At 42.7% G+C, this 15,585-nt stretch overlaps 1 protein-coding gene across 4 annotated transcripts in view; it reads right to left on the bottom strand.

Moving 5' to 3' along the window:
• MYO1B (myosin IB) overlaps positions 1-15,585 on the bottom strand; it is a 2,891,345-nt gene that overhangs the window by 251,775 nt on the left and 2,623,985 nt on the right. For all 4 annotated transcript variants that reach the window (XM_044075201.1, XM_044075202.1, XM_044075203.1 and 1 more), the window contains one exon: positions 15,127-15,233. In XM_044075201.1, the coding sequence (XP_043931136.1) occupies positions 15,127-15,233 (107 nt within the window). The remainder of the gene's footprint in view (positions 1-15,126; positions 15,234-15,585) is intronic.

Here is a 15,585-nt window from a genome sequence, read left to right as displayed (position 1 = left end):
CATTTTTTGTTTGCAAAAGAGTACTTTGTTTTAAAAGAAAGTCTATACTGTGCTCACCTTCCAGAATTCTAGTGTCCATATCATTTAGTGACGTCTCTATACCAGTAATCTGTCTCTTTTGCTGTTTAAGGTCTTTGTGTAATATTTCCATTTGCTGGGAACATTTTTCTTTGAAATTATCCAGTTTCACATCCATTCCATCAATCTTTGCTGTCAGTTCTTGAATGTTAGTCAATAGTGACTGAAGTTCTTTCTTAATAGTTGTTTCTTGAAGTGTAGATTTGGAATAGCTCATCCTGTAGTCTGAGGTCCAGATATTTTCTCTAATACTTTTTGACAGCAAAAAATAAAAAATTGCCAAAATTTGTATATAATATCCTAAAGAATGATTAACAGAATCCAAATATATAAAAAAAACAAAATTAGGATAGATATATTCTATCCTGTCATAAGTATTCTGTAAGGACAGAGCAGAGAGAAAGTGCTGTTACTCAGTGCTCATCTTGGCCATTCCCCCTATTTTATTCTTTATCATGTATAAATGAATTTGCTATGTTGCCTGAAAGTTGAAAATGACAGTCTTTCTACTTATCCCTTATTAGACATTTTATTAATTTCTGTACACCAGTGGTATATTTTGTAATTTCTGTACACCCGTGGTATATTTTTATGTACCTACCATACTATATTTGTAAACTGTTGTTGCATTTTACTGCTATATTATATTGCACCACTTCTGCCATTATCTTGAGTCATGACAGAAAATCCATGGACATGTCTATCTACATTTCTGAAATTACACAAACAAATAATGCATTTCAGAACATGATACATGGTTATATACTAGAATGTAATTAGAATATTTGATACAATGGTACAGTTGAACTGTGGAAATGAACAGGATTTAGAAATGTGTTAAATTCCCATGTAAGCAAATTTCTATTATTAAAAGTAATGGGAAAAAGTTGTGAAGAGGCAGTATGATTCACAAGAATCATGAAGCATTCATTGCGAGAAATCCAGAGTACTCTACTAACAAGTGGTAGTTGTGTCTGAATCAATAATTAGACTTTAATAATTCATGAGATAAAAATAACACATTTTGGGGATTTGATATAAAGGGGCAACAGAGTTCTATAAAAACAAAATGACACTATAAATTCAAATTGCCAGAATGGATGGATGACAGGCCCTTAACTACTGATAATGTTTGTGACTGTAGAGTTTATTGCTAATGCTAAGATGTTCACATAAAAAGTGAAATCTGCTTAGCAGTGTGCTCTCTAAATAACAACTCTGTCTGAATTAATCAATATATTTCATGCAATATAATTAAAACCTGCTTTAACTTGCCATCAGTGCTAAGACTACATCTGAGTTCTGTTAAAATAGATTTAACCATACAAGCATAAAGCAAGCTTTCAGTTATGAAGTAGAACTGTATGGGGGCTCCTACAAATTTACATTACTTCAGATAACAATAGCTTGATGGCAAGTGACAAGAAGACTGTCTAGTATACTCTTTCACATGACTTAGCATTCTGTCTAGCATACTCTTTTACATGACTTAGCATTCCTCCATTACCCCAACCTTCCCACTTACCTATTTCCACCTCAAGCTGTCTCATGTCCTCTTAATCACCTGTAAATTCCCTCTGCACTACACATTTCCAAAGACTTCAGCTCCCAAGATCCACCTCCTCTACCCATAGTACCTTGTTCTATACAGAGGTATCTCAGATCAAGTTTGCCCCTCTACAAAACAAAATGTAAACTGCAAAGTCTAAAATCATGACAACATGGATGCCAAAAAGAGGAGGAGAAAAAAGCCTCAACAACTCCATCATCCAGTGTTCAGGATAAACACAATACAAGAGGGGCCAAGTGGGAGGGATGGTTGAACCAGATGGAACCCGACAACATAGATCTATTGTTATGGTAAATATATAACTTTTGTATCTGATGCTGTCTTTTCTGTCAAGGTTCAACCTGTGAGACAAATCCCCAGCCACGATTCATCCCAGGGAGGTCCTACAAAAGCACATTATGCAATACAGTGCAATCAAAGAAGGTTTTAGACTTCAAATGAATACCCAGCATGTAGTGAGACACTGAAGTGTGTGAACCCATCCAAGCAGCCAGACAACTTACATCCATAGCAGCTCTTGAGAAGAAGCCCATGGAAGTAGCCATAGCTCTAGCAGCGTGACCCTTTGGTTTGCAAGGTAAAGCTTTTCTTTTCAAACTATATCCTAATGAGATTCAAACAGAAATCCACTTAGCTAAGGTGGACTTAGACAACGGCTTTCCCAACCAGGGCTTTGAAATGGAAACAACTAATTGTTTAGACTTTCTGAAGAACTTGGCTCTATCTAAATAAAATGTCAGCTGTCTGTGAACGTCAAGACAATGCAGTAAGTATTCTCCTTTGTTTGAAAATTAGGGAAAAACACTGGCAAATGAATGGCCTGATTCAAGTTGTTTTCTGATGCTGTTTTCGGTCGAAAAGCAGGATCCTTTCTGAGAGGTACCCTGACTTTTTTAAAGACCAGATATGAAAATACTGAGATTGAAGCCTGCAGCTCTGACACATGCCTGGCCAAAGTAAAAGCCATCAGGAAGAGAGTCTTCCAAGTCAGCAACTTCAAGGGGACTGCTGCTTAAGGCACTAATGAGATTCAGCAAACAAGCAAAAAATAAAGTGAAAATCACAAGGACCTAAAGGGTCCTGGACAAGGGGTTGCAATAAAAAGGTTCCCCTGAGAAAGGCCTGCGAAACCTTTAATACACCTTGGTGGCACTGAAGATTTCAGAAAGGTCTTTGAAATCTTCAATGTTGCCAAGGTTGATTATCTCCGCCAATGTGAAAGTTGGAAATAGCAGCTAAATGGACTTTAACAGTTGAATAACTAGATCACAAATGAAACAGATCTGCAAGGAAATTAAGGGTAGCCTCCAAAGATGCTGAAAACGGATCTGAATCCTTACAAGAAATCCAAAAGTGAAGCATTTCCACTTGCTACCATAGACTTTGTGTGTAGATAACTTCTGAGAAAAGGATAACATGTGAACCACTCTTTCTCTGAAAGTTTGAGATCTCTGGCCATTAAGGGAATTGGAGAAACCATACAGTTAGCTTTAAAGTACAGAGGTTGGGAAGGTCCACACCTGCCAGATGGGAGATTAGATTAGGAATGGGATCCAGCACCGAAGGAGTGACCTCAGTAGAGCCCATAGAAAGGGAAGCCACAATGGATGGCTCCAAAAGGCAGCAATGAAGATCACAGTTCCTCTGCAATGGGCAGCCTTCTGGAGAAACTTCATTATCAGAGGTGGAGAAGGATAAGCATACAGGAGACCCAGGAGCTAAGCATACAGGATAGCATTCCTGAATGACTGTCCCTGTTGAGGAACTAAGGCATAATAACTGTTGCACTTGGTGTTGGATGGGGATGAAAACAGATCACAACACAGAGTGCCCCAGTTCTGGAAGATCCGAGCTGCTACCCTCAGATTTAGGACCACTTGTTAGGAAGGAGGATATTCCTGCTTAGACTGTCTATTCAAATGTTGGATTTTCCTAGGATGTGTTGTGCTACCACAAACTGTTGAGATGAAATCCCCTATTACAACCCCTTGTGGCTTCCCGACAAAAAGAGTAGGCTCGGGTTTAACTATGTTTGTTCAGACTCCAAACCGCTGAAATTGTCTGACTGCACTAAAATCACACCATTGAGGAGTAAATCCTTAAAGTCCTTAAAAGCCTACAATGTAAGGAGGACAGCTCTAATCTCCAAGACAGTGATGTAAAGACTGGCCTGCAGCGTAGACCAAGTCCCAAACCGCTGAAATTGTCTGACTGCACTAAAATCACACCATTGAGGAGTAAATCCTTAAAGTCCTTAAAAGCCTACAATGTAAGGAGGACAGCTCTCATCTCCAAGACAGTGATGTAAAGACTGGCCTGCAGCGTAGACCAAGTCCCTTGGACTGTCTTCCCATCGAACTGTGTCATCTACCCAAGAAGGGAGGCCATCCATTGTGATTATGCCCTGTGGGGAAGGATGAACAAATGGTCTCCTGGGCAACACTAGAGAATAGTCCAACTACTACTTGATTTGACTTTGACAGACTTCTGTCAACATGATGGGAAAATCTATAGAGCGGTTCATGTAGGATCACCGCATTACTAGTGTTCACTACAGCATCCTCATATTGTACCTCACCAGAGGAACTAAGCAGATTGTTACAGTAATGTGACTTAGTCTGAGAACCCATAATTTGTGAGACAGTAAGAAACTGTCCTGAGTATGATGAACAGACACGCTGAAAGCTGGATGTTTTGCAACCTGAGATACTGTGTTCAGTTGACAGCCTATGAACTCCAACATCTGAACTGCCTGAAAGCTGGCATTTTAATAGTTTACAGTGATTCTCAAGGAAAGGCACAACTGGAGTAAGGAATCCCTGGCCCCACTTAAAGATGCTCTTGTGGAGGGATTGACAAGCCAGTCATCCAGGTAAGGAAAGACCTGGAAACCCTACGACCTGAGCCAGGATGCCATGATTGCCATGCACTTTGTGAACACCTAGCAGTGGTGGTGAGATCAAAGGGCAACTCCCTGAACTGATAATGACCATCTCACAGTTGGAAGTGCAAACACCTCTTGGACCTCCTATCTTCATATGATGGTAAGCTTCCCTGAGATTGATAAAGTACCTCTAGTCATGCTTCCTTAAAAGAGGCTGGAACGGGCAGAATCATGACCATCTGGTCTGTTTCACAAAGTGATTCACCTTGCCAAAGTCCAAAATTGACTTGAGGTCCTTACTCTTCTTTGGAACCAAAATGAGCCTGGAACAGACACTGGATCTATGTTGGTCTGAGTGGGACATTTTGGAAAACTCGATTTGCTAACAACTTTTGGATATTGATAACTGCATCCATTTTCTGATGAGGTGGCATGCCCAGAAGACTCTTGGCATTTTCTTTGGCAGAAATAAAAATAGAATTGTGTAGCATCTGGATACGACACTTAACACTCATACAACAGAGGTAATAGCCTCCCAAGCTTCCATATGTATAGCCAAGTGAGCCCCGACTGCTTCCAGAGCAAGACAATTGGGCAACCCTTCAGGAATGCTAGAAAGGTCTCCTAGAAAAGGCTCCATGGAAGCCCTGGTTCTGCAGACCACCTCAACTGCATGGGTGGTGTCCATTCTGGTTAATCTACTGCTAAAAGAGGAACTCTCAGCACAAACATCCCGAAAAGACTTCTGCACTTTTCAGAAGAAGAGATATGGCCCCCAGCTCCTCGAGGTCCATTGGGGGGAGGGGTGGCAAAACTCACTCCAGCAGCAGACAGCATCTTTCTCTCTTGCTCGCTCATGGTCAATGTGTCTTATCTTAAGCCAATAGAGTCAAGAGTCATCAAAATGATACTTTGAAGTAGTCTTCAAAGTTGCACAACCTCACCCAAGCATAGTGCTGCATGGCAATGTTGGTGTCAGCAGCCTGGGACTTGCCATCGGCTGCTTTGGAGAGCAGCCACATGGACACATTACAAATAAGACTGCAATGTGGACAAGTGCATTTCCAGAGTCTTATGAGACTTTGGATCCTGTTGTGTCTTAATCACTCTTGACACTTTAGGCATAATGTCTCACTGAAGTCTTGTCAACTGACCCAGGTAATTTAATGGTCGCACTGTAAAAGTTGCTGAAGCATAGGACTGCTTCCTTAATTGGTCCAGTGCCCTAGACTCCTTGTTAGGGGGCTTGACTATTGAACTCTATTCCAAGATGTCCTTCTTGGTAGATACCACCACCTGTCCTCCTTGGTGGATGCTTTCACCACAACAACATCAACAGCAGGACCCTTACTCCAATGTTGTCAATCTTTGGGAGGGGCCAAGACCTTACTGGACTTAAGTATCAGTTCCACCTTATCGCGATCTCTCCAAGCCCTCTGAAACAGTAAGTCAATAAGTATGCCCGGATGGGGAACCACCAGGATGTGGATGTGCCCATCCCAAATGTCTCCAGAAATACCAACGCCTCTTGAGACAGGGCTTCGGCTGTCCAGCCCCCATGCCGGTGAAGCAGTTCCATAAAAATCACAAAAAGAAACATCTTTGTGGGAGGATTCTGGGGACCCGTCTCCTTCCTTGAGTTTAGTATGTTTAGTGAGGGATTCCTCTGTGGAATTCAGGTATTTTCTCTTGCACCACCTACTGCCATGACCCTCCCATCTAAGGAAATCCAGGGGAGAAGTGGAAGAGGCAGGGAGCCCTGGGTGCAGGGTAGTCTGGAGTCCTATCAGAGTGGGATGTCCTGAAGCAAGCTGATGCAAGTTTACAGGCACAGCTGAACAGGGAGAAGGAATGCTGTTTGGCAACCACTCCATCTCCGGATGGGAGAACATCCTTTCTACTACATCGAAGGCAGCAAAGTACAGTTGTGTACACTTACCATAAATGTAGATGTTCGAGTGTATTCACTGCTGTAGCCATTACATTTGGGTTATCTGCTTGCAGTAGCCCTCAGTCAGCCTGATTAACAATGTCTAGGGTCCTGCGTCGGTTGCTGACCCTTCTTCCATGATGTCAGGTCATCAGGGATATAAAACATGCAGCCGAAGCCATTACATCAGTTTTTCTTGCCCCAGATGTCAGGTGCCCCCCTAATGGGAAACAATTAAATCTATAAATACAAGGATATACCTCCAACAAAAAAGAAAATACACCAAAAAGCTTTTTGAGCATAGTAAGTGAGAGTAGAGGTATAGCCAAAAGAAGAAAGGGGGCTGAAGGGAGGGTAACCAGGACTGCAACAGTGAATACACTTGAACATCTACATTTATGGTAAGTGTACATAACTGTACTATGTTCTTAGTGTTTCACTGTTGCAATCATTACATTTGGGTAGATTCCCAAAGCTAGGGTTGGGAGGAGGAATTTAAATAGAATTAGGACCAGCTATAAGGCCCGGCAAGACTGCAGTGGCAAAACCAGCTGTGGATTTAGAGAAAATTGGCAAATTATAATGCTTGGTGAAAGTATGTACACAACTCCAGGTAGCAGCTTCTAGGATCTCACTAGTAGGGATGCCCCTGAGAATGGCTGTAGAAGTAGATGCAGCCCTGGTTGAATGGGGTCTGATGCCCTGCGGATAGGTTTTCCATGGTGCTTATAGCAGAAATGAATGCAGTGGCCTATCCATTTTGAAATGGTATGTTTTGAAATAGCTTTCCCCTCTGTCCCTGCAGCAAATGCCACAAGCAGTTCTTCAGATTTCCTTTGAGGTTTAGTCCTGTCCAAGTAGAATCTAAGCTGTCTGTGCACATCTAAAGAGTGCAGTATCTGCTCCCCTTTGTTCTGTGGGTTAGGAAAGAAGGAAGGCAAATGAATGGACTGATTAAGAGCCACACTGGATACCACCTTAGCATGAAGGAAGGATTGGCTCTGAGGGACACCCTGTCCGCATGAAAGATGATGAAAGGTTCCACTGCCATAAGGGCCTGTAATTCAGATACCCTTCTTGCAGAAGGGATTGCTAAAAGGAAAGCTGTTTTCCAGGAAAGAAATTTTAAATTTGCAGTAGCAGCTGGCTCGAAAGGAGGAAGAGTGAGTTTCTCCAAGACAAAGTTAAGATCCCAGGCTGGAGTTGGAGCTCTCCTGGGTGGCCTTAAATTTTTGGCCACTCTGAGGAACTGCTTGAGCAGTGGGTGAGAGAAGAGGGAAGGCTCTGTTCTATAATGAGCTGAAATGGGTGAGGCATGAATTTTGATGGAGGAAAAGGACAAGCCCTTATGAAGCATCTCAGTCAAGTATTGTAGAATCTGAAGTAAATTGGGCACTGCTGCGTTCATTCCTTGAGATTGGTTCCAGGCACAAAATCTTTTCCATTTTGCAGCATAAGATTTACTAGTACTAGGCCTCCTTGCCTCTAAAATGATATCCATCCCAGATTTACTGAGGGGTGGTAAAGGAGAGATTATGTAATTAGCCAGGCTGCCAAGTTCAGGGTTTGCAGCTGAGGGTGCAGAATTTGGTTCTCCTGCTGAGACAACAGGGAAGGAGTCTGAGGCAGGTGCCATGGAGCCAGGCATGACACACTGCTCAAGAGTGGGTACCAGTGTTGTCGAGGCCAGTCTGGTGCAATTAAAATTGTCCTTGGCTTGTCCTGTTTGATCTTTAGTAGTACCTTGGAGAGCAGAGGCAGAGGAGGAAAGGCATAAACTGATAGGTTTTTCCAGATGAAGGATAGAGCATCCACTTTCCAAGCTACCTTGTGGGGAATCCTTGTGCAACATTTGTCCAGTTGATGGTTCTGAGGGGAGGCAAACAGGTCTATATCTGGGCTCCCCCATTTGCTTGTCAACATGTTGAAAATCCTTGGTTCCAGTTTCTATTCATGTGGGTCCATGAGGTTTCTGCTTAGTCCATCTGCCAGTGTATTTAGCTTTCCTGGCAGGAATTGAGCTTGTAGACTCACTTGGTAGCTCAAGACTGTGTTCCACAATACCATGGCTAGTCTGCGGAAGGGGTAAGAATGTGTACCCCCCTGCTTGTTCATGTACCACATGACAGTGGTGTTGTCCGTCTTTACCATTAGTTGTCCTGGAAGAATGTGGTCCTTGAAGGCTGTCAGAGCATTCTGTAAAGCTAACATTTCCTTTTGATTTATGTGCAGGTGCATTTGACTTGGGTTCCATTTGCCCTGAATGCACTTCCCTGCCAGGTGAGCCCCCCATGCATAGTTTGATGCATCTGTTGTTAAGATTTGGGTGGCAGGGGGTAATGTGAATGGTAGTCCCCTGTTTTGGTGGCAGTCCTCTGCCCACCAAAGGAACTCTAGCAGTAGGCAAGGTATGATAGGAATCCTTGCATCTAGATCCTGTGAATGTTGACACCATAGGCTTTTGAGATACCATTGTAGTTTCCTCATATGCAGCCTTGCATATGGAATTAGAAGAATGCAGGAGGCCATGAACCCCAAGGCTTGCAGTATTTGCCTTGCAGATAGCTGGGTTTTTGTGGCCACTTGTTTGAAGTAGGTTGTCAAATTAATCCGTTTCTCTGGCGTGAGGTAAGCCATCTGGGAAGTTGTATTCAAGCTTGCTCCCAGGAATATAATTTGTTGACAGGGTACCAGGTGTGATTTCTTTTCATTCATGGTGAACCCCAGACAAGTCAGCAATGACTGGAGCTAGGCACTTTGTGAATACCCTGGGCACAGTAGATAAGCCAAAGGGCAGTGCAGAGAACTGATAGTGCATGTAGCCTGCTTTGAAGTGTAGGTATCTTCTGCAAGACGCCCTGATAGGGATGTGCAGGTATGCTTCTTTTAAGTCTAGTGTTGTCAACCATGCATCTTTGCCTAGCATAGGAAGCAGCTGGTGAAGAGTCAGCATCTTGAATTTTGGAATCACTAGAAAGGTGTTTAGAGTAGAAAAGTCCAAGATAGGACACCATGTATTGCCTTTTCTGGGTACCAGGAAAAGTCTCGAGTAGAAACCTTGTCCCTTTTCCTCTTCTGGTACCAACTGAATAACCCCCATGTTTAAGAGAGAGAGTACTTGATTTTGGGACTCTGCCCACTGATTTGGGGGTAGATCTGGCCACCCGCTTGGTGTTGGTAACGTGTGGAAGTGAAATCTGTATCCTTGGGACACTATATTTAAAACCCATTTGTCCTGGGTAATGAGTTCCCAGTTTTTGGCCTGCACACCAACCTTTCCGCCTAAAGAAGCATTCAGTTGGGAAGTGCTTGGAAGTTTTAAAAGCAAGTCATTGAGGCAGTCTTCCATAGGGGGAGTCTTACTACTCCCAGACTTGGGTGCAGAAACCCCCCACTGCTTAGTCTAGTGTGTCCCTTGGGACTGAAACCTGGGGTTTCTGCTGTGTCTGGGTTTGGCTTGAGAAGACCTGGAAGGGGCTGGAAAGGACCAATTTTTAGAGGGCCAGTGCCTACTAAATCTAGGAGGCTGAACATGTAAGAAATCTTTAACAGTTTGCATAGATTTAGCTTTATCTCCCATCTCTTTAAGAACTTCCTCAGCCTTGTTGCCAAATAGGCGGTCCTGTTTTAAGGGAGCATCCAACAATTTAGCTTTAACATGATCAGGCAAAGATTGCTCCTTAAGCCAAGCATGCCTTCTGAGCACAGACCCAGTAACAGCAGCCCTGCAAGAGGCCTCTAATGAATCAAATCCACATTGTATGTTTTCCAACCTGTTCAGCAGAATGCATTAAATCCTGTAATTCTTTATTTTCAGCACAGTCAGGAATCAACATAATTTTCTGTTTAAGCAATCCAATAACATGCTGTTGATACTTTAAAACCCTAATGGCCAAGGTTGCAGAGGTGTAAACCTTCTTTCCCCATCTATCCAGCGCCCTGGAGTCTCTATCAGAGGGGGTAGGATTTTTAGCAGTAGAAGCCTTAATGCCCTTGGGTCCCTGTGAAATAGTCTCTGGATCCGCAATAGGATTTTTAAAAAGGAACTTGTGTGAATCAGGAACCCTGTAATATCTGTCAGGTTTTCTGGGAGCAGGAGGCAAAGAATCAGGGGCCAAACTAGATTCTGAAAAAGCATCATCAACAATGTCTAGTACAGGAGGTATAGCTAAGGGCCTATGCTGAGGCAGGAGTAAGAAATCCCTAAGCCTCTTTTTTGAATCAGAAAAATCCTGGCTTTCCCAGTGGAAATGCTCCCTTAGAGTATGTAAGGTCTCACTAAAAGAAAAATCGTCTGGAGGGGAAGCAGAGGGAATAGAGTCCTCTGCATCAGAATCCTCATACGTAGATAAGGGCAAATCCATATCATCAGAAGAATCAGAAAAATCAGAATCCTAGTCAGAAGATTCATAAACAACTTCAGTCCTAGGTCTCTTAAAAGGGGGAGGCTGGCTTCCCCTGATTAGAGCTATAAGATCTTCAGCCATTCTTATCGTTTGTTTTTTAGGCATAGAGGCCTGAGCATGCAGCCTGGGCGTTGGTTTCTTAGGCATGGTTTGAGATTTTGGCCTAAATGAAGAAGGAGGTGTAGGTTTAATATGCAAGTCCATAGGCCTGAATACACCCTCAGAAGCCGGTGCCTGCACAGTGGCTCCGGACCCATCCAAGGTGGAGACATCCGCAGGTTCCAGTTGAAGCATCTCGCGGCATACCGGACTCCGAATGGGTCTCAGTAGAGGCCTGCGAGTCAGAAGTAGCAGGTATCGGGGCTGTGAAAGCACCTCACTGAGTACCTGTGAACTGGCGACTGGCTTAGGAGAAGCATCATCAGCAGCTTTGGACCTCGGCAACCTGTCTCTGTCTTTATCTTTGCATATTTTTCGGAATCCCAGTAGTTGGATGGCTAACCTACGACATTTCTGGATAATTAAACTGAGAACCAAAATATTTAGAGGCGAAAATACCAACTACGGATAGTGTGCTCATTAAATAAAGCACAAAACCGACAGCAAGGTACGTCGTGGTCAGGGCCTAAGCAAGGAATACAGTATGAATGAAAATCTTTGTGAGGTATTTGCTTTCCACAAGTAATGCAGTTATTAATACTGACATCAGTAAGGAGCAAGAAAAAGTTTCCCCAACGGGGTACTTAGCTTTAGTTGTAGAGTTTGGTTCTGAAACTTGAAAACGAAAATTTCAGGAGTCGGCCAACTGGCACTTGCGAACTGCTTCTGCTTTGGGCACCACACAGCAAGAAAGACTACGTAATGGCATCGGCTGCATGTTTTATACCCCTGATGACCTGACCTCATGGAAGAAAGGACAGCAACCGACGCAGGACCCAAGACTTTGTTAATCAGGCCGACTGAGGGCTACTGCAAGCAGATAACCCAAATGTAATGACTGCAACAGTGAAACACGAAGAACATCTGAAGCAGGCTGTCTGAAGCCACATCGCTGGAATCTGTAGACTCCAAAAACATACCAGACTCCAGAATCACTCCCACCTGCCCTGACACATAGAATGGAGCCAAAATGTTGAGTGCCAAAGCTCTAAGTGAGAGGAATGACTTCCCAGGCCATCAGACCCAAAGGTGGTAAGGCAACTGGCTCTAGGAACCTTGGAGCTACAAGCTCCAAGGAAGGAGACAAGTTAGTTGGAGCTGAAGTCTTGAGTTGAGGACCTAAGGTACACGGGATTAGACCTAGCTGCATCTAAGCCTGCAGAAAAGTCCACATCAGCTACTCCAAATCAATGGGTCTAATACTCCAGACCAATTTGACTGGCCAAGATGAGCAGGCTACCTATGAAGGCTTGGAGGCCTGCCTACTGGTAAAAGGCTCGGAGGACTGGGCCTGAATCAGACAGAGTTAGATCCAGGGCAGAGACGGAAAAAACTTTGGGGAAAAACTCCAGAGATATAGAGGGAAAAAACAGGGATGGAATCCTGCCCAAGCATGTCTATTTTGATAGAAAGGTGTTAGGGATCCTAAGCATTGAGGAACAGGTCTTCCCAAGAGTAGGGGGCCATGGGAGAATGGGTCCGAGTTGTCGGATACAAAGACGTCACAGAGACCATGAGAGGATCCAACCAGCTAGAAGCAGGGGAGCCACGTGCTTGCAATCCCCTTAGATGATCTGGGGGCCTTAGCCCCCTCCTTCCAGCCCCAATCACTTTTATCAGCCTTACTACTTGGAGTAGAGGAGGAGGAAACATTTCTAGAGGGTAAAAGACCTTTAAGGACCAGCTTAGCTATTCATTCATCGACAGCCCTGGATTCAAAGCTGCACAAATGGAGCACTGGGTCTCCAAGTCAGCAGCCATGTGACAGTAAACTCACCTATTGTATGTGTCCTGAGAAGGGAGTTTATGGCTGCAAACCACACACTTTTTAAAACCCTTATCCATATCTAAAAAACAAAAGTCAAACAACACAATACATTAGAAATCTACCTAACTACTTAACAAACTAGCCATTATCTTATGGGGAGCTATTACTACGAACATTATTACGAACAGAAAAAAATTATAGACATATATTTCTCTCACAAAAGGACAGGAAAGGACAGCGAGCAACCTATACTACCTAACTAGCTTACCTACTGGAAGAAACAATCCTAAAAATACACACAATATATACTCAAAAAACAAGGCAGCGGAATAGGTGAAGAAAAGTGCTGGAAGGCACACATACAAGGACACACCCAGCAAAACTTGAGATTTAGCTGCTATCCTGGAAGGCATCAAATGACATATGAGGTAAATCTGTATAAAGCAATGTACTATGGGAAGACAGGACAGAACCCGGGGGCTGAAGTTTTTGGAAATTGCCAGTCTCAGATCAGAGTTGGATCCAATAGCCCACAGGTTGAACCCAGATGGAAAAAATTTAGCAGCAATAAAGTTTCACACTGTATACATGGCGGAAAACTTGCAATGTGCTGGCCCAGCAGCTGTAAGGACTTATCCTTTTTACTCAGGCCCACAGATCTTCTGCAAATGTAAAAACATCCCTGCAATACACTGTATCAAACATTGTTGCTTACCTTTAGATTCCCAGGAAATTACTAGACATGTAATCCAGGAGACCATTAAGGGGCCTCACCCAAATTCCAGATGCCCCAAAGAAAACACTTGTCAAGTGAGTTGCTGAAGGTTACAAAAGACAGCTTCCAGAAGAGCCATAATGCTGCTGACTAGAAAGAAATTCCTTTAATGCATTTATAAGTTTTTTTTGCACAGAGAAGTTCAAAATATTCTTAATACCGCTTACTGGATCCTATCAAAAAACTAATTTGCTAAATGGATCTTTTTATGTCTCTAACCACGCAATGACTATTTCATTATAACGGTTTACTATCAAAATTTTGACAACATTTTTACGAGTAATTATTTACTCGAAAAACATTGTCAAAGTTAACACCACCGACCAATCAAAATTACGAAACATGAAAAATGTCAAGAATTCAAATTGTTGACATTTTCAAACTTACCTGAACATCCGGTGGTGATGTTCAACACATGTTTTGCTGGAGGGCAAGCCCCCCTGCATCCTCCACACCCTCTGCTACTTATATATTACAACTCTGAGATCGCACTATAGTGAGGAAAAGGGCAAAGTTCCCGATACCCACTGTAGTGTGATCTCCAATCAATATGTCAGTCTCACAAAAGCGAATGCACACTAGCATTCACTGTTACGGGTTCGACATATTTCGAATCACCATTATGAGACTTTGAAAACTGCCTTCTGGCAATCAAAGTTCCCATAACAGCACTCAAAATTCTGATTGCAAACCCATTACAACACTTCCTGTATTACATTACGTCAAAGGTACAAGGATAATGATTTAAAAGTGCACTGCCTTGCAGCACTCCACAATGCATAAATATCTAAACTGCATCAGAAATCCATAGCAGCATTATGATCACAGATTTGCACACATTCCTGCTGCTTTTTTTCTCATGTTACTGCTACACCTCATTACTAGCAAGTCAGAGTTCAGCATTGACAAATGATTGTTTTCCTTGCTTAGACTAAATATTTCAGTCACAGTGTAATGATCATGCATGCATATAATACAAATCTCAAAAGCAAGCTTAACACACTTTTAATTTTAATTCACTGCCTGATAAAGCTTATATGGCACTCTTCCGATCTCAGCTGTTCTACATGTTTGGCCAAGAACTAACTACTCTTAGTGACACCATCTCCATAAAGAGATGGGTTATTTCAATGTGAAAGAATGCAGCTGCCAAAAGACTAGAATAATTTAACACATTCACATTACTAAAATAGTCCCAAAGCAGTAAAATACAACAAGGTTTAAAGCCTCATATATATGTTAAAACTAAGACGGCACAGTGGTGCAGCGGTTGCATTGTCGCCTCACAGCAAGAGGTTCTCCAGTTCGATTCTCAGCTGGGGTGCCTCCTGTGTGGAGTCTGCATGTCCTCCCTGTGTTTGTGTGGGTTTCCTCTGGGTACTCTGGTTTCCTCCCACTTTACAAAGACATGTGTCTTGAGTGTTTCTCCCCGGCCACCGCTGAAATTTGGCTTCGTTCCAAGTCGGACTTTCCCGGGAAACAAATGTTAAATAAATAAATAAGATGTTACTTCTCCTCTAACAAGAGTTCGCTTGGCAATGTAAATGACACCTTACCTTGATGGATATGAAGACTTCTTGTCCTTAAATAGCTCACTGGCCTCCAGTTTCTCTTCATAAATTAATTTCTTCTGTTCTGTAAATTGGTCCCTGTATTTCTTGCACTGTAAGCAAAAATGCAAATAAAATGGGTCATGTATTCATTTTTACTTTACTCAGTAGTTTCAAACATGGAGAAGTCACTGGAGGAGAAGCCATGTAACAGAACCCTGTCTGAGAAAGCATTATTAAGGAAAGAAGAAACAGAAAACTGTTTCTTCACAAAATTAATAGATGAAATATATATCTACAACTGACTATGATTTTGATATCAAATAGCTTCAAAACATTTTTATTATGGTAGCAAAGTCCCTCCATATCCACTCCGTGACCCCTGTATCTCAAGAATTAATACAATCACCAAGATTTCTGCACCCCAGGGGAAAAGAAGAAATCTGCCATAATGAACTTATGGAG

Source organism: Protopterus annectens, chromosome 6.part0 (genome assembly GCF_019279795.1).
Source record: "Protopterus annectens isolate FY-2018-M chromosome 6.part0, PAN1.0, whole genome shotgun sequence".
NCBI lineage: Eukaryota > Metazoa > Chordata > Ceratodontiformes > Protopteridae > Protopterus > Protopterus annectens.
The sequence above is the reverse complement of the archived record's forward strand: the minus strand, read 5'-3'. Positions and strand labels throughout refer to the sequence as shown.